Genomic DNA, 25,530 nt, shown 5'->3' with positions numbered 1-25,530 from the left:
CATAAAGAGTCACAGTCACAGAGTACTCAACTGGTTGGTTGACATGAAATCCTGGTTTGGATTTTTACTTTCTGGACCTGAAATGTTCACCTCTGCTGATGGAAAGCTCCTTTTAGTTTGATATGAAGAGAAACTGCTTCCTGCACATTGCCTCAGTATGAAAGAGGCAGTCGTGTTCAGTGATGGCAGTAGATCAGCATCCCTGAGGACCAGAATGTTCCGTGATTGTCGTCTCAGATTTGGGCATATTGTAGCAGACGGCTGCTTGCATTCCCTAATGCTGATAAGCAGCACGCAGTGCATTATGGGAAGGATGGGTGGACATGGAATTTGCCTGGAAATGGTTGTGAAAAACATATTGCTATAAATTAATTATCAGTATCTCCAGATTCCATGGGTGTGGAACAGGAGGTTTTTTAAGGTTATATGAATGGTAGTTCTCAAAATTTTCAAACCAAAAAAAATATGGGCTAGATGAGATAACCAGCCCAAGAGATGTAGTATAGTATTTATTTCTGCTTGGGTTCACTACAACATGTCAGAACAGGCTTGGGGGTCAGCAGCCATGCCATTCTTTTAGTCACCATGTCACTCACTACTTGTTATATGGGTGGCAAAATCCGTCCATCCATCATCCAACGTTGTCCTTGCTGGAGCAATAGGGCCCAAGGCTGCTGTACACCCTAGACAACAATAAATAATTTTCCCACTGATTATTAATATTTTTTGTGCACCTTCCTTCAAGGTGAAAAGCACTACTGTCAAAAACACACTGCCTTTGACATCAAAAATCATTTAAAGAATAATCAGTCATCTTTTTGTTGTCAAATATCAGTCCTTTTTTTCTTTTCTTTTTCTAGTCAGTTTGCCCTCTGAGATTTTGCCCTTGTAATGCTTTGTGGGGGCATGCAAAGTTCCTACTTCTTTATTTTGTTTTCTAGTTTGCTTGTTGGTTTCTCCTTTGTGAACTGCATGCCAAATCTGCCCAGAAGTACTCCATGGTGTTTATCTCACGAACACTCCCCCAAGTCCCTTTAGCACCGTAATACACAGTGTTTAAATCATGTCTCAGGATCATCACAATTTGTCCTATCATGAGCAGCTCATGTAATGGAGGTGAGTCATTTAACTTTTCCGCTTCAATAACAAACATGGGGGTTTATGGAAATTGTGGGAATCTCCTTTTGTGGCCGTCAGCCCATTTAGTTGTGGTAGGCTGTGTACGCCGGGTTGTAGTAATGCTACTGCTGCAGGTTGATTTTTTTATGCCGGAAATATAGTCAAAGCAAATGGGTCTATGGCTTCAGTTATGAATATGTGTGGATTGACGCTAGAAATGAAGCCAGCCTTGCTGGAGGGGGGGATGCTCAGGGTCATAGTCTCTTGATCTCAAGAGAGTTTTATGTGTATGTTTCATGTTTTTTCTCAGCAGTCACCTAGACCATGAGCATCATTTTTTTTCCCGCTGCTATGAAGGAAACACTGAAAAACTATGTCTGTAGTAATCAAGTTATAGTCTGAGAAATTGTTCATATGTATAAAATAAATGCCTCCCCCTGATTTTTCGCTGTATGTATCTGTATCTGTGGTGTTCTGTTGCAGGGAGGCAGACAGAGGTACCGTAAAATCCCGTTATAGTGGACTCGCTTATAACGAAATATTATCGATAATGGATGAGGTCCGCTGGTCCCGGCCATGCGCCTTTAAGAACATGCAGAAAAAGCATCGGATTTAGCAGACTCGCATATAACTGTAATTTTGCTTATAAAGGACAAACTATTTGGTCCCCAGGGCCGCTTTTAGCTGTAGTTTTGTTCGGCTATAATGGACAGGCAGCTCCGCCTGCAAGGCGCCTGGCGTGCCGGTGATATCCAGCGCAGATACATAGTCGGGATTATTAATCGTCATGGGTCTAGTCAGGTGAAGTTGGATTACTACATGTACAATATGATAATCTATACCACAAGTGTGTCTGCTGGGGTGTGGCATGAGTAAATGGTGTACTGTAGTTTTGTTCTGGACATACAGCAACTCTGGATATAACGGATTGTTTTGCTAGGTCCCTTGAAGTCCGTTATAACTGTATTTTACTGTAGTCATGCCACAGTCTTTTTTTGGTAAATCCCCGAATGGTTGTTGTGCCTCTTCAGGCAAAAAAACCTAAAACAGAAGGGTTTGGTGAAGACATCCTGCAGACTGCCTCAGCTGTGGCAGAAAAAACATGTGGCATGTAATCTGGTGCCGCTCAGCGAGGATGGCCCTTGCCGGAGGCGGGAGATTGGCCCACTGCATGTTGTCAAGAGTAGGCCAATGGCACACATAGAGTCCTGGGAGCAGTGTCTCCGGGAATCTCGTAGGTATGCGAGCAGAGCTGCACATTTTGGGCTGTGGTGCCACTGCTTTCATCTTGGAGAGTGTGTGTCTCACACAAAACCGTTAACATCACGCAAGCAGATCCGCATCTTCGGACGCAGGAGAGGAAATTACACACATTACTTGTGGTGGGCCTGAAAATACGGTAAAACAATAGCCTCCTTCTATAAAACATGCAAATGAGGTGGGAAGATTGCATCCATATGTTTTAGGTACAGATTGAAAAATGAGGGTGGAGGGGGAGAGAAAAAAACAATGCAAGCTTTCCCGACGTATGTGGCAGCTGGAGGGAGCTGAAAGAGAGTGTGCACTGCTGCTGTGTTTGTCTCAGGGCCGCCCAGCTCCACTGGAGCTCTGCCACTTCATTGTTCCAGTTTGTTTATTCACCTTTAATGGCTCACGTCTGAGTTCACGCGCAATATCACAGTCTGTGCACGGTCGTGAAACCGCCCCAGACATATCTTGGACATAAACCTTCTGCCCAGGATGCTCAGGAACCAATTCTAAACAAAGTGCCTGCCACAGTTTCTCTTTGCTTTATGGTGACGCTGCTCTTTATAATCCTGGATTTTTTTGGGGGTCGGGGGGTGGGGGTGCAAAAACCACAATTTCCAACATTTTGTAATTGTTCTTTTGAACAATTTCCAAAGACCTCAAGGACTCAATCCACAAATAATGGACTCTGAGGCTTCCTTTAAGTTGTGATGACGTGAGGTCAGTACTGCTGCATGCTGGGACAGCAATCTGCAATCACAGTACAGCCGATGAAGCCTCCACTGGAGGATGAGTTGTGTACTAATATTGTACAATTACTGCTAGAAAGTTCTACTGTCAGCCTCACAAACACCTAAATGTCTCTTGACATGCAGTGAGTAAGTGAGATGTGGGTCCAGTCAGCCAAGCCTGTCAAATAGCTTAATATTTATTGGTGACCCAGAGTGTACTAAGGACCTTGGGGCTAGGGGTTCCTGACTCTTTCCCTTGTGCGGCCCTGTGCAGGATACAAACACGGCTCTTTACCTAGCCTCCCTCATAAATTATTGCATGGTACTGTGTATCTGTGTGTAAGGTAGACCCGTCTCTCTCCAAACTGCGGCTTTCTGGGTCTGCGCACTTCGGCCGTGCATGCGGAGCGGTGACCCATAACTCATGCATGAGCAGTTTTACAATCCTGCCAACACTGACAGGTCCCAGTGGCCAGCCAAGTGGATCTCCTGCACAGCAGGGCACGCAGGTGAACTCAGACGACCTGGGCACCGGTTCTTAAAGCAGCCTGTGATCTGACAAGGTTTTACATCTCAACAAAGTCATTGATCCATTATCCTGTGATGCATTGCCCTGCTTTAACCACACCCCTTCTTCTTTAAAAGGGTCCTCCTTTTTTGCCCTCTCTTCCCACACTCATTCTTGCTCTTTTCTGTTAGATCTCTCTATCACTGGCTGGCTCACTCGCTTAAACACCGAAAGTAATGCAGAAGGCCTTGATTGGTTCAGAGATTCATTGCTTTGTACGATGTCAGATTTCTTGGACCAGAGATGATGAACAGCACTACAGTAAATTCACAAAAGATAAGAATTCAAATAGCAGTCATGCTCCTGTAATATTTTTTATTCCATTTTGATTCTGGATTCTCTGTTTTTCAACATGAGAGTTGTGGCTTTATTTATGCTGCTCTGGCAAGGTTAAACAAGCATCCCGTAACACGCAGCCGCTTTCACCACGTGGGCCGCCGCGAGAGAAGTCAACAGATCTTTGTCCCTTGTTTTTCTTCTCCTCCCCCCCCAGTCCTTTTTTTCTTACGTTTGATGTTTCAGACAAACATTTGGGTTTCACGGCAAAGTGATGTGGCGACGGGGGTTTCTAAAACACCCAGCAGACAGGGATTAAAAAAAAGGAAACTAATTTGAAACAAACTTCCGCTTCGGATCCACGGCATCGATGCCTCTTGTTTTCCTTTGGCCCTACAAGTATATTCATGCCGTCCTGCCTGGGCAGCACGCAGGGCTGAACCCTCAATGGTGGCACTGTCACTTCTCCACTTGTAACCACACCGCTGTGTGGCCTGTCTGAGTTCCAGAGTCGACGGGCATCCCCGTATGAGTGACTGCTTTCCCACAAACCAGCACCGACTCCTTCGTGGCTGCACCAGTCGACACTGTGTTCTGGGAGCAAGGAGGGACATGTGCTTTCACTTAACGCGCCCTGTAATTTATAATTTCTCCCCACGGTGACTAATATGGGGAGGGCGGGCGAGCCGGTGGAAGTCACGTTCCGCGGCATTCCGTGACGTGCATTCTTCCATTCCTGTGGCGGGAACGGCCGGCGACAGTTGCTGCTTCAAAGACGGCGCCTGGACGGCTCTGCTGATTCTAACACGTTGCGCCTAATCGTCTCCCCAACAAGGCCTCCAACATTGCCTTCCCATGTCTGTCTGTCTGTGGACTGGGTTTTCCTCATAAGTACTGTAGGCTGTTTAATCTCCTCATTTATTTGTGGGTCAAGTGCCTCCCCTGTGTTATCGTTCCTGTGATTTCCCACCATCTCTGTTTTTTTCTGTGTCACATCCCCCGGAATGTGCTGATGTTTAGTCATGATAATGTATTACACATAAAACACAACAAGGTTAGAGTGTTTGTATTTCCCTGTGACAAAGGGCTATAATGTTTAAACTTATAAAGATTAACAGGCAGAGGATGGGCTCACGAAGTAGAAATGTGATAGCTGGTCTCCGAAAAACTGCCTTTTAACATCTTACACATGGTCGCTCTTATTTATGGTTTGAGAAACGCGTTCTGAAATCCTTCTGGCGTGAGAGGTATCTGTGAGCAAATTATAAGGTGGAGCGTGGGAAGAGTTGTGGATTGACTAGCAGTCAACACGTGGTGCCTGTCAATGAAATGGCTTTTAAACAGAAGACTGTGTTAAGCCTTAACAGAAATAGCATGCTCTGAGTAGCACTAAATAGGCATGTTACTAGTTCATAATGTACCAGTAGCTGGGCCATGCACCAGTTTGTAATTAACATCAAATTTCTGTCTTTTACTATCTGACTTGTAGGTGAAAAAAGTGGTTTGGTAAAGCGTGTCAATGTTTTAAAGCCCTAATTTATTGTCTGTCTCAGCATGCGCGTCTCATAACTTTCTAGTTAGCCACTGCTGGTTTCATGTTTACAGAGGAGGAGAAGCCCATACCTCCTGTGCTGGTGCCGGGCCCTTGAGCGGCAGTGCCACCTTTGCACGGGGGTGGCTGGGGGGAGTGGGGGGGAATACCTCAGGAATACCTCAGGCGCCACTAAACCTCAGCCGTGGTAAACGCCATTGGTCACGGCCTTCCCCTCCAGCTTTTTGCCCCCCATCCCATTCATTAGGGTTACCTTTGACAAATCAGCCTACTTATCCAAACACATGCAAAAAAAGGAGGAGTGTTTTTTGGGGGGTAAGCTAGGTTAAGCTTACCCTCTCCCCATAGACCCCCAAACCTGCCTTTGAACAATTTTTTGGAGACTTCCCCCTCCTAAATCTTCAATTGGTAAAGGTCCCCCCATCATTGTAAAAAGGATGAATCTGGAAAAATGCAATAAATCTGAGATCACAGGCACTCTCTGGCCCTAGATAAATTCTTGCACCTCGGCCTGGCCTGTTGCTCACATCTGCCTTGCATTTAGGCCTTTTAACATGGCAAGGCTCCACAGGAGCCTGGAGGTCCCGGACCTGCTCCTTTCCCCGCAGTGCCTGCCTGGCCCCCAGTGACTACACACTTCTGCTCCTCAGCCATCGATGTGCCATGATCTGCATACCCAGCCTGATTCCTGTCACCCTTGTGTCCTCCCATCCCCATGACCGGTCATACTCCCTGAGGCTATAGGAGTATATCACTGGGCCCAGGGTGCATGCATACATATACCATGCATGCGTGTTAGTAAACATAAAGCTTGCCAGCCACAGCCGCCTGATTAGTTGAACATTCAGGGGGTGTCTGCTTCACACGGAGAGTCCTAGGCCTAACAAGTCCCAGAACAACTCATAGCATTCTGTCACCTTTTGATGCCATCTTTTGGAACTGGTAGTACGACCCTCCTGTTGACCACCCACGCTGGAGGGGACAGGAATCGCACTGCTTGTAGACCACACACCATTGGACCACCTATGTAAAATCTCTCAAAATCACAGTTTATAATAATGATTTTTTTTATGTTGGCAGCGCAAGAAGAATATGGCGCAGAAGACAAGCGTGTCCAACTTGCAGAGAAAAGGTACTTCGCCACCTCTCTCTGTTTTTGTTTTACAAGGTGCGGCAGAAGAGAATTCATGACTGGGACTTGGGCAAATGAACAGCATGGGATGCCATTAACAGAGACATGCCCTCTATCTGCCCCCTTCTATAAGCTGCAGATTTGCTGAGGTCTCTGTCCCATGCCTCCTTCACGCCTTGAGGGCTTCCTGAATGGTACTTTGTGGCATGGGAAGAGGAGTGTGGCTGAGTGTAATTGATAGTCTACATCACGTAGGGCCATCGTGGGCTATTTCACACTTTGCCCAGATAAGAACCACCTAGAAGCAGGCATCAGATAAGCAGAATGTCAGCAATTTGTATAGCTGCCTATAGCAATTAGACCTCACTGATAAGGATCCAAGGGATAAGCAGGGGGCCAAGGCGAGGGCTTCCCCGGCACAGCGTCGATGTCCAGACCTCTAATGCGAGGCCCTTCATCATCTACTAAAAACCTGCACCGCAGCTCAGCACCATGCTGATTAATCCAGAGCAGGAAGCTGGAAAGGTGCCTAGGAATGTGGACAGAGATGGCTCACACACATGGACCTGCCCAGCTCGAGCACTGCCACAGAGCCTGTCTCCATCCTTATCTTCCCGTGTTTGGTACCGCGAAGTCCAGGAACAGCTACGGGGAAAAACGAGCCTCGACAAATTTATGGGGGATGCTCGAACTGGCAGCTGTTTAACCACTGTCAGGCTGCAGCTCTATCTGGAAAATTTCATATCGGAAAAATAAGCCAGAGAGGACAAACAAAGCAAATTGATTATTGTTCCTTGTTTAGACAGAACCTGGAGTTGCTTTCTTTAAATCATAACCATCTCAATTTGAAAATAAATCACAGACAGCACATAAAAGGACAAACCAAAAAAAAAGCGCTAGGCATTAGAAACGGAGAAAGTATAAACAATTAGCAGTGTGCCTCGTTTTTTGGAAGTTTTTAGCAAACACTTCCAAATGTTCCCGCACGTCACACTCATGCACAAACTCCTGACTGCGTTTCCGAGGCTTTTTGATGCTCCCATCATCTTCGAATCTCCTTAGTGGCGTTCCACTCGCGGCTTCGACACGTAGCCCCGACACCATGCTAATGAAGGTGCTGGCTTGGCGTATTGATCAAAAGGACACGGCAGCTTTGTTTCAGGGCTTTTTAATGACATTCGGCTTTTATTCTGTCTCAGGCGGCACCGTTTAAAGGAGCTTTCTCATGCTCCTACCACACACCTCGTTAAAGTGACACTCTGGTGATGTATACAGCCCCCATGTGTTACTGGGACCCTGGCAAGTCCTTCATGTACTGCCTCAAAAGCCACCCCCAGAGTTGCACCATGATGCCCACACCTTCTAGGTATAGAACCACAGCACTGCGAGTGTACAGTGGCCACCACTGCACCAACACAGATCCAGCTGCAGTGCTGTTAGGGTTTCTCAGGCCTGTTCTTCCATGAGCTATGGAATTGATCAAATGAGTTCACCAGAATGTTTTATTCCTGTATTTGAATAAGTAATATTTGAATAAGAATATAAGTAAATGATGTTAAAAGAATATGAAGAGTAATCTAAAAGCAATATTTACATACTTCACAGTGTTTTCATTTACATTGTTCTTGCACATGTTTTGCTGTAGTAGTCAGCTGCTGGTTAAGTACCCAATATAGTGCTGGGAGTCCACCTGAACCCAGCAATCCTTTGGTGAAAAGCACAGACGTTAGCCTCAATACTACCTGATGGACTGTGTCTTCCTCGTGCAGTGTGTTACCAGCCACCAGAGAGAGTCAAAACTGTAGCCCCTCAGTACCAGGAATACTTAAAAGCTTAATATGGCTAGAAATTGAAGCATGTCCATTAGGTCCAGATGAAAGAGATGTGTGTTCATACAGAACTCAGCAGGGCTCTCCCAGAGAACCACATGTATGTTCATACAGAACTCAGCAGGGCTCTCCCAGAGAACCACATGTGTGTTCATACAGAACTCAGCAGGGCTCTCCCAGAGAACCACATGTGTGTTCATACAGAACTCAGCAGGGCTCTCCCAGAGAACCACATGTGTGTTCATACAGAACTCAGCAGGGCTCTCCCAGAGAACCACATGTGTGTTCATACAGAACTCAGCAGGGCTCTCCCAGAGAACCACATGTGTGTACATACAGAACTCAGCAGGGCTCTCCCAGAGAACCACATGTGTGTTCATACAGAACTCAGCAGGGCTCTCCCAGAGAACCACATGTGTGTTCATACAGAACTCAGCAGGGCTCTCCCAGAGAACCACATGTGTGTTCATACAGAACTCAGCAGTGCTCTCCCAGAGAACCACAGCTGAGCTTCCAAATTCAGGGCTTCAGCTAGACTGTAGTTGCATGATTCTCCCATGGCTCAGCCCAGCACTTAAGGCAGGGGTGGCCAATCTTATCCGCAACGGGCCAGTGTGTATGCGGGTTCTCACTGCAGCTCCCTAATTATATTACTAATTAGAAGACTGATTGGCTGAGGAGTCCTCACACTTGGGTTTGAACATCAGGTTACCCCCAAAACCTGCATACACACCGGCCCTTTGTGGATAAGATTGGCCACCGCTGACTTAAGGAAACCTCCAGAAACACTGGGTTCTTCTGACTGTTTATGTCAGTTTTGCACTGTAATGGAAGAGGAACATGAAGGGCTCTGGATACAATTCTTACATTCCAGCTTAATACCACTAGTATCTCTAAAGGTATATGGAGACAAATGATCATTATACCCAATGAATAACTATATTCGCTGTGGATGATTCTCCAGTGAGGGATTTCATGACCACTGTGAATGACTACTGACATTTGTTTTGCCCTATAGCATTAGCATTGCCATGAAACCTCAATGTCTGTTCCCAGACCACAGTCCTGTGAGCTGTAGGAATGCTGTTAGGCCCAAACGTACTGTGTCTGAAGATGTTATGCTACCACATTAATATACGAGTTCTGTGGCCTGTTTTGCATGTATCAAAGAGGAGTTCCTCTCCCAAATATGCACTATAAACTTAAAATTTTCCTGTTGTGAAAATACTTTGCCATTTAATGCCTTGTTTAGTTTTGGCTCATTTATGTGGCTTGCCTTCATATTTTATGCAGGTGTACACTAGCAAGGCAGCAAAGAGAGGAAGAGGTTATTTCGAGAGAATGAGTTTGTTTTTCCTGTTGTTTGAAGAGAGTAACCATCTACAGGAGCAGTATGAAGAGACCGAGAATAACTTAGAAGTCATGGACAGTTGTGTGTATCTGTATGCAAGTGTGAGTCTGTCAATGAGTGAAGGGTTTGCCATACAAGGGGTTACCGGAGAATCCTCTGTCTGCACAGACTTTGATGTATTGGTGAGACATCATAGGTATCGTAAAAAAATCTTGCAGCAATTATGTCATGACAGTCCGACGGTAGAGATTCTAAATGCAGGTTTGGGGCAGGGGTTAAGGGCAATGCTGAACCCCACGAAGGCTTTTTGTGATTTGTGTCCATTCTGAAACATGACCCTGAGTCATAATAAATTAATTACAAAAAACATATAATTAATCACAATGGATTGTGCAGAACCTACAAAGCCTTAAGAATTAATGTCAATTTAGTAAATCAACCCCCATCCAACTGCACCCCAGTTCTTGGTTTCTGCTTGGGTTTCAAGCAGAAGAACAGATGATATACTGCACTGTCTTTGTGAGCATTTGAAGCAGTGGGGCCACGTTGAAGGACACCTCGGAACTGGAGGGGGCTCCACACTTAGGAGATTTCTGCCGAGCACATTTCCAGCCCAGCCTAGCGTGGCTTCTATTATCATTGACGGAGCCACTCACCATCTGGAGGTCAAAGGCTTGTTTGCCAGTCCGTGTGCATCCTTTGACTCAAGTCCGCCCTATATCAAGCTATGACAACCACTGCAAAAAGACTTTAATGTCTGGGGAGAGCATTGACTTCAGACACTAGGAGGCATGTTTGTAGCTACGGGGAAAAGTTCAGTTCTAGGTAAGTCAGTCTGTGGTAGCAGTACCCTGAAATGCCTGTGGAAGTTTAACCTTGAGTGCTCTGGCCAATATGTTTTTGTGGCCATAAATGTTACTTTCAGTTATGTAAGGCCTTTTTACTGCTGAAACATCAGTTAAACAAAGACAAATTTCATTCATGTCCAACTGGGTTATGTGTAAAACTTTGAATTGACAATGAAAGGCCTGGCAGATGGTGGCAGTTTCATTGTTGGGAGGGGGTTACTGGTTAACCACAAAACCCCCTGCATCATTAGAGGGTTTTCAGAGATCACGCATTCGTTGTTACACAGAAACCAGACGAAATCTCTCTAGCAGGGGACCGGGTTAAATTTAGCTGACAAAGTCAGCACCACATTTTCATTAATCTGATTCTTGTCTGTTTTCATTAACAGGGTATTTATAAAAAAATTTTTTAAGGACAATACATCCAAAATATTTTGTTTAGGAATACAGATTATTTTTAAATGCACTACACTTACACACAGTTGGTCTAAAAGCAACACAGTCAGAATTCAAACAATTGAAGCAAGCTTACGAACAGCCATGTGAAGAACATCTCCATGGTTCTCCTCATTGCCTTCTCATGGAGGATAGCCACAACACATTTATAAACATGGATGAGTTCGTTGGGGCAATTTGACTCTTCAGCACCCTAGTCTGTGCTAAGGTTCAAAAGTACCTTGTCCATTTCATGTGTGTGTGTTTGTGTGCATATTCTGGACATAGTCTGAGGTAAGGTAACATCTCTCAGGTATTAGCATGCCAGATATGTACGCTGATCTTAATGCCTCGTCTGTCAGTGTCAGATATGGTTTTATTCCCCCTACACCGGAAACTCATCCGCCAGTACCTGCCTGGCTCGCCCAAGCTCTGCATGGAGAGCCAGGCTGGAGTGAGAGTCCCCCCCCCCCCCCCCCCCCCACAGTACCTACTTGGATCCCTCCCCAGTATGTTTCCTCTCTTGCCAAGAGTGGTCAGTGTGATCATCGGAGTATCTGCTGTAAACGACCCATTGGCCCAACAGGAAGCCAGCTCATCATTTCCTCCGTGCAGCTTCCAGGACATGGTGGCCTACTTCGGCTTGAAACCCAAGTCTGGGGAGAAGGAGGTGGCACCCAATTACATCTTTATGCTTTGGTACGAGTTCTGCAATGACTTCAAGAACACGTGGAAGAGGGAGAGCAAGAACATCTCCAAGGAAAGGTGAGTGGAAGCCAAACCGTGTCTGTTAGATGATTCAGCTTGAAACTTGGGCTAGTTATGGTTTTCCAACAAAACATTCTTACCTTAGAGCTTTTTTCCTCCAACAGCAAGGTATGGTGAGGTATGTATTAGCATTTTGTCAAAACTTGCGATAAACTAAGCCTGGTTAAATATGAAAAAATTGTAGAAGTAGGTGTATGCATTTATACTGCCATTGAATAATTGGATGTTGTGTTGACGAGGCTGGGTGGACTTTCACACTTCTGATAAATGGTGCCTTGTTTAGGGGTCTCTGAGGCTCTGAGACATCCCGGTTAATGCAGAACAGATTGTCATTCTCATTCTCAGGTTTCTGCACCACGCAGAAGCCCACTAAATGAGGCGTTATGAATTCTGCAGACAATGAGGACAAATAAAAGCACTTGCGTTTGCCAGTTATTAAAGCACGAGGGGCATCAAAGGAAAAGCAGGCAGGTCCGGCCCTTGGCTCAGGCCTGCCTTAAAGCCTGGGGCTGGATTTACGATGCCTCTTCTGACCTGGGGGCATCCAGCCGAGGGATGTCAGACATGGACAGCACCTCTCCATGGAGCCCCTGCCTTTATTAGCAAGGGGACAGGAGCCCATTAAACAGAGGGTGCTTCAGTAGGCCTTTTAAAGATTGTCATGATCTGAAGAATCCAATGACTGGGGGGGTTCTGTACTGTTGGTTTACAGATAAGCCACTCTGTAAATCTCTCTCCACATCTCTGCCGCCTGGTGTGGTGGTGGGGGGGGGGGGGGGGAATAATTACAACCATATCAGACCTCATTCATTCTTGCAATTAATTTTATACTGCAGATTAATGTCAAACAGTATTTTCCACTTGGCCAAATGCTGGTTTGGTGATAGTGAATCTGGTGATAATTTTTAACTGGGTGTTGCTGGAGTCAAATGAAAACAAGATTTTCTCACCGATGTTCTTCTTCCTTGTCATTTTAATTTGTGTCTACAAATCACATTTACTACCTGCACTGCCAGACTAGAAGTAAAATTAAAATGGGAAAAACATAAATGTATGATTTTTTATAATCTACTTTACCTGCCGAATGTAATCTACAGGTTACCTGTTTGTAATTTTAAATGACTACCTGGTTAATTATTACAAGCAGGATACAACTGATTTATAAAAATAGTAAAAAATGTGCAAATGTCACATTTTTTTCACAAGTAATATTAAATTGAGTTGAATAAAATAAATAGGCTTTGAAAAGTGCAACATACTATACAAGAGGAAACCAGACACATTTAAAATGTTTATAGGTGATTTCAGCGACACTCATGGGGGAAATAAAGAGTAGAGGGAGCGGACCATGGCGCTGGCATTTAACTGTTTCTGCTGCATCTGTCTGGCGTATGGAAGTTGGCAAAATGTATTTTTTTCTAGTGATTGCAAGGCTACTCCTTGGGTTGTGAGACACAAATAGGTGAGCCTGCTACTCATGTGACTTTTCTCATTGAGCTTTTGTGACTGATGAACCAAAATACTGTGCCAGCTTGAAAGGACCCAGGGCATCCATTGAACCCGGGCGGCCAGTCCACACTGGGTGTGTGGTGGCTTTTGGGAAAATAGAGAAATCACTGCCTTTGTAAAAAGCTAGTGTCCATGGCACAAAGTTTTCATCAAAAGCTCTCCGGAACGCTTTGAAAGCACAGGATGACGGGGGTTAATAAATCATTTCTAACTCACTGAATACTTTACAGGCTGGAGTGTTCACATTAGACTGCGGAAATCAAAATAAAATTTCTGCAGCACTTTAGGGAATCCAGGAGTCACTATAAAAAATATTGACATAAATGTAATTAATGTCAGGACTAATCTATTTTATTGCCATTTCTACTCTGTAAGCATTTTTGTTATTTCATGTAAAATAGCAATGTCAAAGTGATAGGACTGGTACAGAATCTATGAAGAGAGTCCGTAGAAGGTGTTAAGCAGAGTCTGTGCAGAGCTAATGCTGTTAAAAAGCATCCCATGATCCTTGTGGTTTTTACTTTTAGTTATTTATTAGACAGTCTTGCCCCATTTCATCCACAGCTGAAGGTGCTTAGGTACAATTAACTTTATTCTTAATACTATTTGTAGACTCATAAAAATCTAGAGTGTATTTGTGTGGGCTTTATTTTTTGAAAATACTCTTTATTATCTCATAAATTTTCTATACATATTTTTTGCCCCATAAACTGCAAATTGTACAGCGAGGTAAGTAGACAGTGATTGTGTCATCCAAGATTGTTTATTTCAATTAAAAGTATTCCAAAGGAAACAGTGTGTGAGGTGGCAGGAAGCAGCCATGATGCGATTTGCTGTTACCCAAGTGCTTGTGTCACCAGCTAGACAGTCAACCAGATGGAAAGAGGGGAGTTTGGCTGCTGGTCTCTGCAAAGCTTCTCTGATGTAAAGACGTGAATGGCAGTTCATTCGGCTCATTGCTAGCAGGTGGCTTTCTCACTAAGAGTGTCCCCTGAATGTACACTCTGGTTGATGCAGGAATGATGAGCTCTAGGCTCAGCTCTAGTGATCCTTCCTCCCTGGGGGTTGTGTGCTCTGCTCATGGTCCCACCTCTACGCTGTGCTTCACTTAATGTAGATTGAGTAGAGTGAACACGCCACACCGGCAACTGTAGATACACTCATTTTTCAATCTATGTTGAAATACCAGGCAGCTCTATGTCTCCGCATTTTGGAAAAGCCCTTTCCCAAGCCTTCACTCAGGTCAGATAGCATGTTCATTTGCACTAAATGTTAACCTTCTCCTCGCTTTCTGTGGTTTCAGCATGTTTACATTTTTTGGCTTGACAGCATTGACATGTTGTCTGCCAGTCCTATATGAGTGGGAATGCGTCCTGTGGATGTGTCTGGCCCTGGCAGGTCTCTCACACAGGCAGGGAATATTCATTAAGCATAGAACACAACCTGGTACCCCCAGCCCTCCTTCCAGTCACAGTCTCACTTCTTGAAGTGAGTGTTTTCATTCCTGGGAGGGTTGCCAAGAACCATCTCTTTTCCATGGCCATCTCAACTGTTGGTTTTGGTCATGGTTGTCTTTCTCCCTTCCAGGATTAAAGAGGCTCAGGACACGGTGGACAGGATGACAGCAGAAAAGAGGGTAGAGACCAAGAAGCTCAACCCCAAAAGCCTGGTAAGAGTTCATCACTCCATCACCCCTGTCTCCTGTCTCTCAGCTTTAAATGGCCTGGAGCTGCCCAAGCATTTTAGCAAACAGGACTAGGGTAACTCTCTGTTTGTTCACCATAGTCACTTACCAGATGTTTCTGTTTTAAGCTGAGCTGTTGAGGGCTGCTTGAACTTAGCTCATTATTTATTTGAGTTTTTATTGATGCAATGTAGGCTGTATTCACCCAAAAGTCCTACAGCAGGGCTTCTTCTGCCTCATACTGTCCACATTCTTAACCACTTGGCTCTGGTAATAGACCAAAGTCTATAAGAACGTATTTCAGAAATGATTATCTTTGTTATTTGTATATGTTTAGTGTTTTACAATATATTATAATAATGATATTGTGTATTTATAATATAATAATATAATAAATTTGTTTTGGTAATACTGGCATTATTCTTATAGCTATAGTACTTTTATGTTATTATTATTATTATTATTATTATTATTATTATATGTAATTATTTTTCTTTTGAATTTTAATTATCGATTTCTCGATTACATTCCTCTTGTTTTAGGCTCTAACAAGAGCAGTAAAGACCCAAGCACCGTTTAAATGTTTGTCAGTGATTACATATGTGCTGTGTGGTCAGTGAGATTTGACATCTGTCGATTGTATTTGGGTTTATTCCTGTTTTATAGCCTGATGAAGGCTATAAATGCTGATTAGTTCATATTCCGTTAATGAAGGCACTAAACATGCACACTTAAGAACAGATATATTTTAGACATAGAGTTTTTTTTTCTTCAATACAAAATCCATATTTGATCCAAACCTATATCCCATAGAAAATCATTAGAAGCTAAGTGAAGTCCTGTTTCAAATTAGGTAACAATCTGTTTTTTCTTTGAAAATAGAAAACCAAGTGTTTTGCATTGTGGCTTTTTTTCGCTTCTTTGTGTTATGAATATGACACATTTTTACATCACGGAGCTGCCCTTGGTTTTCTATCAGGGTTACATATCTGTACTGTATGCAGTGAATGACAGTCATCTGACAATGAGAGAACAGGTTACAGTACCCTGCCGTAGTGAACATTGAGTTCAGTCTAAGATAAACAGAGTGTACACATCGCCGTAGCGTCTGCCCCCATGACGGCAGTCAGCCCATCCTAGAAGGAATGTTGGAATGCCTACTTCAGACATAAGCAGTGATATCTGCTAGATATCCTGATTCAAACATAAACTTTTTATGATTTTTCTGCACTCCGATACATGCACTATTTACAGTACATACAGGCATGTTTTGTGATAAACTTTTAAATAAGATGGTTTTTTGGTAGCTCGTCATTCATGCCGGTTAACAAGCTGTGAGCCCCCAAACATACTCATGCCTGATACAGTATGTCTCCATGTTCCGCATGCTGGTTCTGTAGCTCGTGCTGCTTTTGCACTGTCCAAGTTTAACTCTACGAGTTGCGCATCTTTGATGTTTCATCGTGCAATCCAATTGAGAGATTTAGTTCTGTGCCCAAATAGACCGTAGCTGAGTGACATCACTTGTTCTTACAGAAAGAGAGACTTCGCCAGAAGGAAGCCAACGTGTCCTCCAGCTGAGGGATTGAAAGATGTGGTGTCATTTGCAAAAGCAAATGAGGGTGTCATTTGCGAAAGCCCTGTCTGCCAGCCACCAACCACTCTACCTAGGCATCCGACCTACCCACATTGCTGCAATTTCCTCCATCACCCGCTCCCCCTTGATGCTAAAACAAGGTGGCACAGAGGAGCACCTGTGCCCACTACCCTGCTGAGGTTGGTTATGGGTTGGATGCTGCTTTCTCCACAGTCTTTGTCAACAGGAAGTTGACTGACTGCTACTATTTGTGGACTTCTAAAAGTGTGGTATGCTAACGCTGAAATTTATATAGTATTGCACCTCTGAGCTTGACAGTGAATTCTCAGTGAGACTCATTGCCTTGTAGTGCTTTCACCACTGCCTGGGGAACATTCAGCATGTCTGCAGTGGAGACTGCTGAGGTGCCGAAACCTGCAATCCATGGGCAGGCATCTTCAGAGACTGGCATCCTGGCAGAACTCCATTGCATCTGGAGTTGCAAATGTGTAGCATACAAAGGTGAACACAATGTCAACACAGTGATCTCCAAACAGGATTTACACAACTCATCGAAGGAAGACGCCAGAAACACTTAAACAGTGCGAATCTTTCCGTTGCAGTAAACACTGGAGTCGACAGAGTTGAATTTGCAGTATATGAATAATTCTCCTCTGTAAATGGGAAGATGTTATGTTTTTGTGAAAGTATAGGAAAGGTGTAAGCTGATCAGTGTATGCCTGCATGTTTTCCAAACTTCTCCACAGTGACCCCTTTTGGACCAGTGTAAGAAAGTCCAGGGATTACAGCTGGGGCTCAGATACTCAGGTGACTAGAGCATTCAGTAGGTTAGTGAGCTTTACTAAACAAGGTTGTTACAAAAATGCTTGACTGTTTGCCGTGGGATCCTCAATCCCAAATCGATAGTTTATTGCTCTACTGAAATGATCTTTAAAATGTAGGAATATAGCTGTGATATGGAAAGTAAACCATGAAGTTAAGATATTAAGCACTGCAATAGCTTTATGTACTGTGCCATAATCTTCCAGTTATCCTTGTGGTGCTGGTTAAGGCATATTGCACTTTTAAACTCTGTTTCAATTCCTATGCAACCATTTTTATTTTCCTCGCAGTACCTGAAAACATGCATTACAGTGTGTTGTTGCATTGTTTTAAAAAACCATGTTCCCTATTTTATTCGTGGAAATAACAAAAATATAAAAATATATTCAATGAAGATATATACACACACACACACACACACACACACACATATATATATATATATATATATATATATATATATATGCACCTTGATGAAAGTTCTCTGACCTTTAATTATGTGTTTTATTTTGTTTTAGCCCCAATGACTGACAAATGCCCTGTTGGGGTTAGTTTTCTGTATGGCTTAAATTGGGAACCAGGTCGGAAATTTTTTATTCTAATTCATTAAGCATCGATTTACCTCTAAATAAATGACCTCAAAGATCTAGGCCTGATATATACCCTAGAGTATGTATGCTTTTGAAGTATAACGTTTAATTAACTAGTGTTTTGTTTTGAAGCTTTATATTTTTCATATTGCAGAAGTGTTGCACATCTTTAACACACTATGGTCTTGTATTAGCTTTGACGGGTGGCCCTCACGGGTACAATCAAAATGACGTAACCTTTACAGTGGGTAAAATTTAGTATGTCCATATAAGTGTATGAGCAAAAGTTTTAGGATTCTAAAACTTTAATTTGCATTTGTTTCACCTGTGTTCTTTTCTTCATTTGTGAAATTTATAATGGACATTTCTTTGATGTGTAAATTAGCGACAGGTGCCCCAGCACACTGACATGAAATATCTAAGGGATGGATGTGTTCTTGACAGACTATAGATAAATTATCTGAAAGACTTATTTTTTCGTTTTTAATTGAATTGAACATGGGCTACTATTTTCGCATAAAAAATGTGGCCTTCTTTTGGCGTGAAGAAAACGACAGCTTTGATACGTTATCGATCCTTTAAATAAATGAAACTGTACTGGCCCAACCCTGTTGTATCGGCAGTGTTGATGATTGTAAAAAACGCACCGCCATGTGTGTTGTCTATATCTGTTGATAGCATCTAAGATTCATAAAACTGCGGGTTAAAGAAAAAAATGGAAGAGGGTAAGGTCTGGGACTTGGGCAGGTTGATGAAGGGCTTTATAAAAGCGCAGTAGTGTGTAGAAAAATAAAACAGCAAATCAGTGAACCCGGACTGATCTAAACTGATGTGGTTGAAACGTGCTGCTATGTTTGTGTTCTTGGGCACTGTTAATGGACTTTTTGGAACAGTCCAAGTAAGTATAATTCAGTCATTTGAGTAACGTTTAATATACAGCCCAGCACCACCTATAGTTACGAAAAATACGATATTACTTACACGGAAATACTGGTGATAAATCAAATAAACACGTTTTTAATGTAGCTGACCTGGCTGGGAAAATCTGACACAAGTAAAGACCCCTGCTGCATGTCTGGAAAGGCGGATGAACTGTTGAGCTGTTTTTCTTTGTCACATTAGCCCAAAGACAGTTCTTGTCTGTTTAGTAAATACCAGAAAGGTGTACGTCTAATAATCGATTGCATAACATAGGAAAGACAGTTTACACGTATTAAGGCAATGAAGGTGCGCGTTGTCTGTCTCTAAGTTCCTTTGCATGTAACTTAGATTACTTGCACAGTTTTGATGTAGATTATTTAAATAAATTTTAATTCGATTTTTCAAAACATTATTTTAGCGTAGCATTAGCATTTTTCGCATTAACTTGCCAGGTTTTTTAAACAGTCGTTAGAAAATGTTCACATAAATATGCTTGCATATGTTGTTCAATTAGGCCACGTTTGTTAAATGATATGGTTGCATGTCCTTATAAATTGTTTGCCATCATTTAAATAAAGAGGGGGTACTGTGGGTTTGCAGTGCTTTCTGTGGGTAGACATTCATCTTTAAAATTACGTGGTGGACCTCAGAAATTTGCGAAGTATAGATTGCGAGTTCAAAAGTTAATAATTTTCCTAGACAGCCGGTTTTTGTCCGGCTAGCCTAAAGGGTTACATTCTGAAATGCGTAGGATAGAGACTTGTGCCTTTGACAGGTTTCCTGAGCTAGTAGGAGACCAGTAGTTAACGTGGATAACATATTTTCAAGAGGTTATTGAAAAGGTTGTTGTGCCTGACATATAATCTCTTTTCTTTTGGTCTTCACTCATAAATTATATCGCTTTACGACAGAATGTATCCAAGCGTCTAAAGAAACGTATAAAAGCCCAGCAAGAGGCTGGCTCCGACCTGGAAGAAAGTTGCCCATCACTGGAGAGGATGTGTTTATTTGGTGTTTCAGGTTAACTTGATGCATAAAATTCTCTGCGTGAAATCAGAGTATAAAGTTGCGATTTAGAAATTATATACGACCCACTTAACCTCGCCGTGGCTTGTGTGCAAAAGATGTCCAGCCCCGGGTTTCAATGTGCAGGCTTGAAGCAAGCGATTAGTAACCGCCTCAAAACTACGGCTCCACTACGGTTGTTGTTTTCCAAAACATTTAATTTGCTCTCGGAAAAGCAGTAATCCTGCTGCAATTTATGTAACAGTAATTATATGAAATGAAATTACATTTAGGATAACAGGTGTTACCTTGCAGTACTATATACGACCACTTTACAGTTTTCAAGGAGTCAGGCAGCTAAGAGATTATCATTATTACACAATTATGTACATTTGACCTTGTACAATTGTTTAATAGTTCTGGGTGGGTCCAATTACATTTCGACAAACAGCTTTTTCTTCCCTAAATTACATGAACTGACATAAACAGTGCAGACCAAGAGAGATTCACTAGAGTCCAAGTAACATTCATATTATTGATACAAACTTGTCATAATTACATTAAATATTATCATTTCTCTTTCTCATTCCACATAGTGGAAACTATTTGGTGCTCAGTCAATATTTAAACTCCCACAAAATGCATAATAGACTACTCAGGTGGAAATGGTTAGGCTATAAAGCATACCCGCCTTGATGGTGTCCAGACGGTTGTTGTTGCTGTCCATAAATGCTTTTTAAAATACTGAATATGACTAGATCTCCTCCATCGGATTTCAGGCTTACTGTGTTCAAATGAGCAGGCCAAGTTCTGCAATCTTTTAGCGGATGGCGCACACAACGGTGAATATGGCAATAGGTCAAACAGCGGTTTGCAGTGTGAAAATTCCACAACTTTTGCTATGCCTACTGAACTGTCGGTAATGTCAGTGAATGGCGCTGTGAACGAAACGTGTATAGTGTGGCTTTGATTGTAGGCTGCGTGTGTGACTAAAAATCGGGTTTTGATTTCCTTGCTAATAATGCACTGACTTCACACCAAATGACATTTCCCTCTATCCTTTGTGGGTGTGACGATTTGCCGCAATTCTGCTGGTGGGAAACGAATCCCTTTAATTGCCATGCGGTGATGCGCCATAGGTGAGCATTTCCCTTCGTAGATAAAACGGAAACAAATCGAAGGAATACCATTAGGACACGGATCTAGTCCAGGTCAATTGAAATACACCGGCACTGCTTTACGCGCTGAACGCGTCTCTTTTTGGTGGGGGGTTGTTGGTCCGGACAGTTCAGAGTGAAAGTCATGGTGGTAAACCTTTTAGGCTTGCAGAAGGAGCAAGATTGGAAGGCGCCTTCTTCTCTGCGAACGTGCCTGGGTATGTAAAAGGAGTTGCATTGCCCATAGCAGAACCTGTTAATGATAGTGCGACTGACGCACCCTTCCTCGTGGATAGTCTGCTTTAGCGGCTGGGTCTTGCACCAGTCCCGTTTCAGGTAGCGACGCTCGGTGACATGCAAGGCTTCTTGACTTGACTCCAAAACTTCCTCTGCAGGCACGGCAGACCCCCTTCCTCTGCCCCGGGACCCGGTACCCGGTTGCGGTGACTGCGGCTGATGCTCCGATTCGTTGGGGTTGTTTTTTTCTGGATGAGGGATGGCGCCCTGGGATCCACGATTCCCCTTGCCGTCTGCCTGGCAGGAAAGCAGCCCCGTAACGAATGCCAAAGCACAGAACGCGCGCGCAGTTCTGTTCATCCTGGGGGGAAAGAAAATAACGATGAACGTGACACATGATCTTATATGAAAATACACTTTTCATCAAGGAATGCGTTCCATTGCGCATCAAATTTAGTCACGCATTTCGTTTCTTATACGCCACTGTTTATCATATTCTATACAAAACAATACGAACTTGGAAATAGGAATGTCATGAATATTTAACCTTTACCCAAGAAGTACCGGGTTCCACTAAAATGACAGCCTGAACGCCACTTTGATTATCATTTAGGCAGTTCTCTCCTGTTTTCAGTCCACAGGTTTTGAACACGTTTTTGTTTAAATGGGACGTAAGCGTTTCTTGTTTAGCAAAAAAATATTTTTTTCTCCCGAATGCCGACTAGTGTCCCTTTGTTAAGCCGTAAATGAGTCTTTAAACGGTACCGCACACTATATAAACAATTGCTTTTTACTGTGTCTAAAGCACACGTCTGTGCAGTAATGGGCCATTGTAACCCAAAACATATTTTACATCCACTAAAGAAACGATTCTTAGCATATAGAGAATAAAATACGTTTGCAATCGTAAAACGCTATCTAGCCAGTTCACAATGAAAGGTGAACTTCATTATTTATTCACCAGATAACATAGTCTACATGAAATATTTGCTATTTGTCATAGCTAGTAGTCCAAAAATAAATTCACCAGGAGCTCGTATGTTTTGAGTTACTTTGTGGAAAACCAACAACTTGTGGCAAACCAACAACTTTGTTTAACAGGATAGCAACTGACTAAGCTGTGATTTTGGACATTGCCTTGATTTTAAAAGCATGAATAGCTATTATTACTGTGCATACAAATAAACGTGATTGACACCTGCTTCATAAGCTAAACCAGCTTACTCTGTAATAGACTTTGTTTTTACCCACACCTATTTGGAGTTCATATGTAAATACCCACTTAATGAAGATAAAGCATACAAGCTACTCACCTGTCAATGAATTGATCAGAGGGAAATCAAATGTACGTAGGAAGTAGTTCTTTATTGAAAGAATCCTCAGGCAGGAACGGGCTAAACGCGTTGACCGTTGTGGAGTGGGGGCGCACGCTGCTGAGAGATTGCAGTTACTAACGATTCCATAGAAAGGGAGACTGGATTTTGGTACAAATTGCAACAGCGCCGGACTGTCTCCTTTTAAAATGTCTGCCAGCTGAGATGTGCACAACAGCTCCCTTCACGTTATTGGCTAGGCACGATGAGAGGAAAAATCAAACTATCCGCCCCTCAACACTTCCCCGAACTCACTTGAGGGAAACAGTCCATCGACTTTACTTTTTTTTGAGTCCATTGGATCGGAGGAGGGCGGGGCATGGGTGCTGGGGGGGAATTGTAATCCAAGTGATACAGTACCACCACATTAAACTAACCTTATTTTGCCTTAGTGCCAGTCTTCTGAAGGACTTTTCATTTAAAAATGTATTTTTTATTTATTATCTTTGTTTTAATTATACGCCTTATTTCATCTTAAAACCGATTTGACACTGGTTTAACTAGACTGGCTGCCAGTCTTTTATGTCCACTAAAGCTTTGCTCTGGCATCGTTTCCTTCAACGAATAAAATACAGAAGTGTGGCCACATACTATTTGCACAACACTAATATTACTTTTATGTAATTTTACATGTTGTTTAATACACAGATATACATTTTTACGGGTATAAATATAATCTGAGGAGCAGAATTCCTTATCGAAAATTTGATAAACCGCTTTATTATTTGAACATTTATTTGCATATATATTTTTATTTTAATGATAATAATTGGTAACGTTCATTCGTGTCCGTATGAGCTTCCTCTGAATACTTTGGTTTCCTCTCGCAGTTAAAAAAAACAATACGAGTAGCTGAATCTAACTGTTTCTATTATCTAGTGATAATTTGCGAGCGCGTGCCTTGCATGCGAGGGACGGGCATCCCATTCAGGGTGATCCCATGCTATGCGTCGTGTTCTTCCTTCGTGTCGTGGTATGGACAGGGGAGTCGGAGGGGCATGGATACCCAGGCAGATTCAGGGGGTCCAGCACTTTCAGAGGGGCCTCTGAATGCGTAAGGTTATCTGTAAAATTAGGCGGGGGGCAGGTGACATTTTGTCAGGGGGCCGAGACTTTCTAGGTATGCTCCTAGGTATGGAAGACGGATTGATGGATGTTTTAGGACGGAGGAATGATGCCATACATACGTGAATTATTATTTTATTTAATGTGTATAAAATATTTATTCGTGCGGGGTAGCGTGTGGCTTAGTGGGCTATGGCTCTGTGCTTGTAAATAGAATGTCGCCGGTTCGAGCGCTGCCTCTGCACATCTGCAGGTCCTTGAGCAAAGCCCTTTTCATCCGTAGCTCCCTGGACCCTGTAATGGGTGGCTGCGCTTCGTAGCTGGCTTACTCGTGTGCTGCTAATAAGGTAATATAATAATCGTTGCTTTATTGAAATTCTCTTTACGTTTCCCCCAGCTCTCACCTACAGAGTGCAAGCTGGGGGAAAAGAGAATTTCAATAAAGTATCAATTATTATTAGCAGAATTATTGCATTACCTTATTATTATTATTATTAGCAGTATTTTAATGGCTGACGGTTGGCACAGTAATAAACCGCTTCCCTATTTATCTTTTTACTCACTGCTCTGGACAATTAATTTATAATAGTAATAATAATGCTTGAAACCTGCATTAATACGGGAAAATATACTTTGAGTGGGACTGTGACTTTGTTTAAGTAACCAGTTGCAGATTGTATAATTTAATTCATGCAACTGGACCGAGTAACCTAAAACAGAAACTACACTTGATAAATCCATTTGTATGAATATCCCCGGTGAAATATACACCTGATATATCTTGTCAAAAGCAACATGCCAGGAATCATTTACATCTCTCAGAATCGCAAGTGCAGTTTCAAACCGAAATTTATTTCCCAAATTTTATTTCAAGTGCTTTATCTTTGTCTTGTGTGAGGCATTGGCGTCATAAATTCTTTATTTGGTTTATTATTTAATATACGTTTTAGAAGCGTTATGGTCCGTATTTGAACTTATGCTGAAAAAGGGGGCGCAACAGTTTTAAAATCTTGTAATAATAATACGTCAACGTGATACATCTAATTATGCAGTACTCAGATAGTGTGATATATTTATTGTAATTAATTTAACGTAACTGGTTCGGACGTCATAAGCAAATTGGTCGGAATTAATATTATTTTACGGCATCTTATGGTATAAGAACATATTAATTTTTACGGCATTTGTTTTAATGTCAAGTATTGCGGCCATATAAATAATTCTATATATATGTCGAAATTTCCAGGATATTTCTAGGATGGTACTGTCAAGTACCATAATGAGAATAAACATGATCATAACGCAATGTTTTTTTTCGCTTTCGGGTATTCGGCCGTGTTGGGTACATTTCATTTTCTTTTGGGCTCTGACTTTATTTTAATTAATATTAACCATAAAAAATTTAATGTTCGTAATAATTCTCTTTCCTTTTGTTCCCCTCTATTAATTAATAAACGGTTTGGTTAAGAGGAACAGAGGAACGTGTATGGTATTGGTAATCGGATCATGTTTTCAATGAACCCCATATTTGCCATTTTCCCTCATACCTCGCCCCTCAAGACCCAGCAGTATTCGAAATGTTCCCATGTGTTAAACATATGGCGCGTGGTGTATTCCCTAGACTGAGATAGTCGCCTCTAACGTTACTTTAAATACTGCCAAGGCTCTGCCATCGACAAGTTACCGTCGATTTTCTCCTCATACTGCGTAATG

At 42.5% G+C, this 25,530-nt stretch overlaps 2 protein-coding genes across 8 annotated transcripts in view; one reads left to right on the top strand and one right to left on the bottom strand.

The window, feature by feature from the left end:
• LOC111838861 (formin) overlaps window positions 1–25,530 on the top strand; it is an 85,182-nt gene that overhangs the window by 57,658 nt on the left and 1,994 nt on the right. For 3 of the 7 annotated variants that reach the window (XM_023802248.2, XM_023802247.2, XM_023802249.2), the window contains 4 exons: window positions 6,575–6,626; window positions 11,705–11,854; window positions 14,954–15,035; window positions 16,587–19,571. In XM_023802248.2, the coding sequence (XP_023658016.1) occupies window positions 6,575–6,626; window positions 11,705–11,854; window positions 14,954–15,035; window positions 16,587–16,631 (329 nt within the window). In that variant the 3' untranslated portion in view covers window positions 16,632–19,571. Of the gene's footprint in view, window positions 1–6,574; window positions 6,627–9,748; window positions 11,557–11,704; window positions 11,855–14,953; window positions 15,036–16,586; window positions 19,572–25,530 lie in introns of those variants that run through there. The other 4 variants (XR_002836977.2, XR_002836975.2, XR_002836976.2 and 1 more) reach the window with 4 other exon arrangements.
• LOC111838865 (gremlin-1) lies at window positions 20,183–25,419 on the bottom strand. Its single transcript, XM_023802261.2, has 2 exons — window positions 22,693–25,419; window positions 20,183–21,740 (listed from the first exon to the last, which is right to left on the bottom strand). Exon 2 carries the CDS (start codon window positions 21,737–21,739, stop codon window positions 21,188–21,190), a length of 552 nt encoding a protein of 183 aa, XP_023658029.1. The 5' UTR covers window position 21,740; window positions 22,693–25,419; the 3' UTR covers window positions 20,183–21,187.

The sequence above is a fragment of the Paramormyrops kingsleyae genome, chromosome 14 (assembly GCF_048594095.1).
Source record: "Paramormyrops kingsleyae isolate MSU_618 chromosome 14, PKINGS_0.4, whole genome shotgun sequence".
Taxonomy (NCBI): domain Eukaryota; kingdom Metazoa; phylum Chordata; class Actinopteri; order Osteoglossiformes; family Mormyridae; genus Paramormyrops; species Paramormyrops kingsleyae.
The sequence above is the reverse complement of the archived record's forward strand: the minus strand, read 5'-3'. Positions and strand labels throughout refer to the sequence as shown.

Bases quoted from the DNA above. Each gene is read 5' to 3' on its own strand.
- LOC111838865 (XM_023802261.2), bottom strand. From the start codon at position 21,739: ATGAACAGAACTGCGCGCGCGTTCTGTGCTTTGGCATTCGTTACGGGG.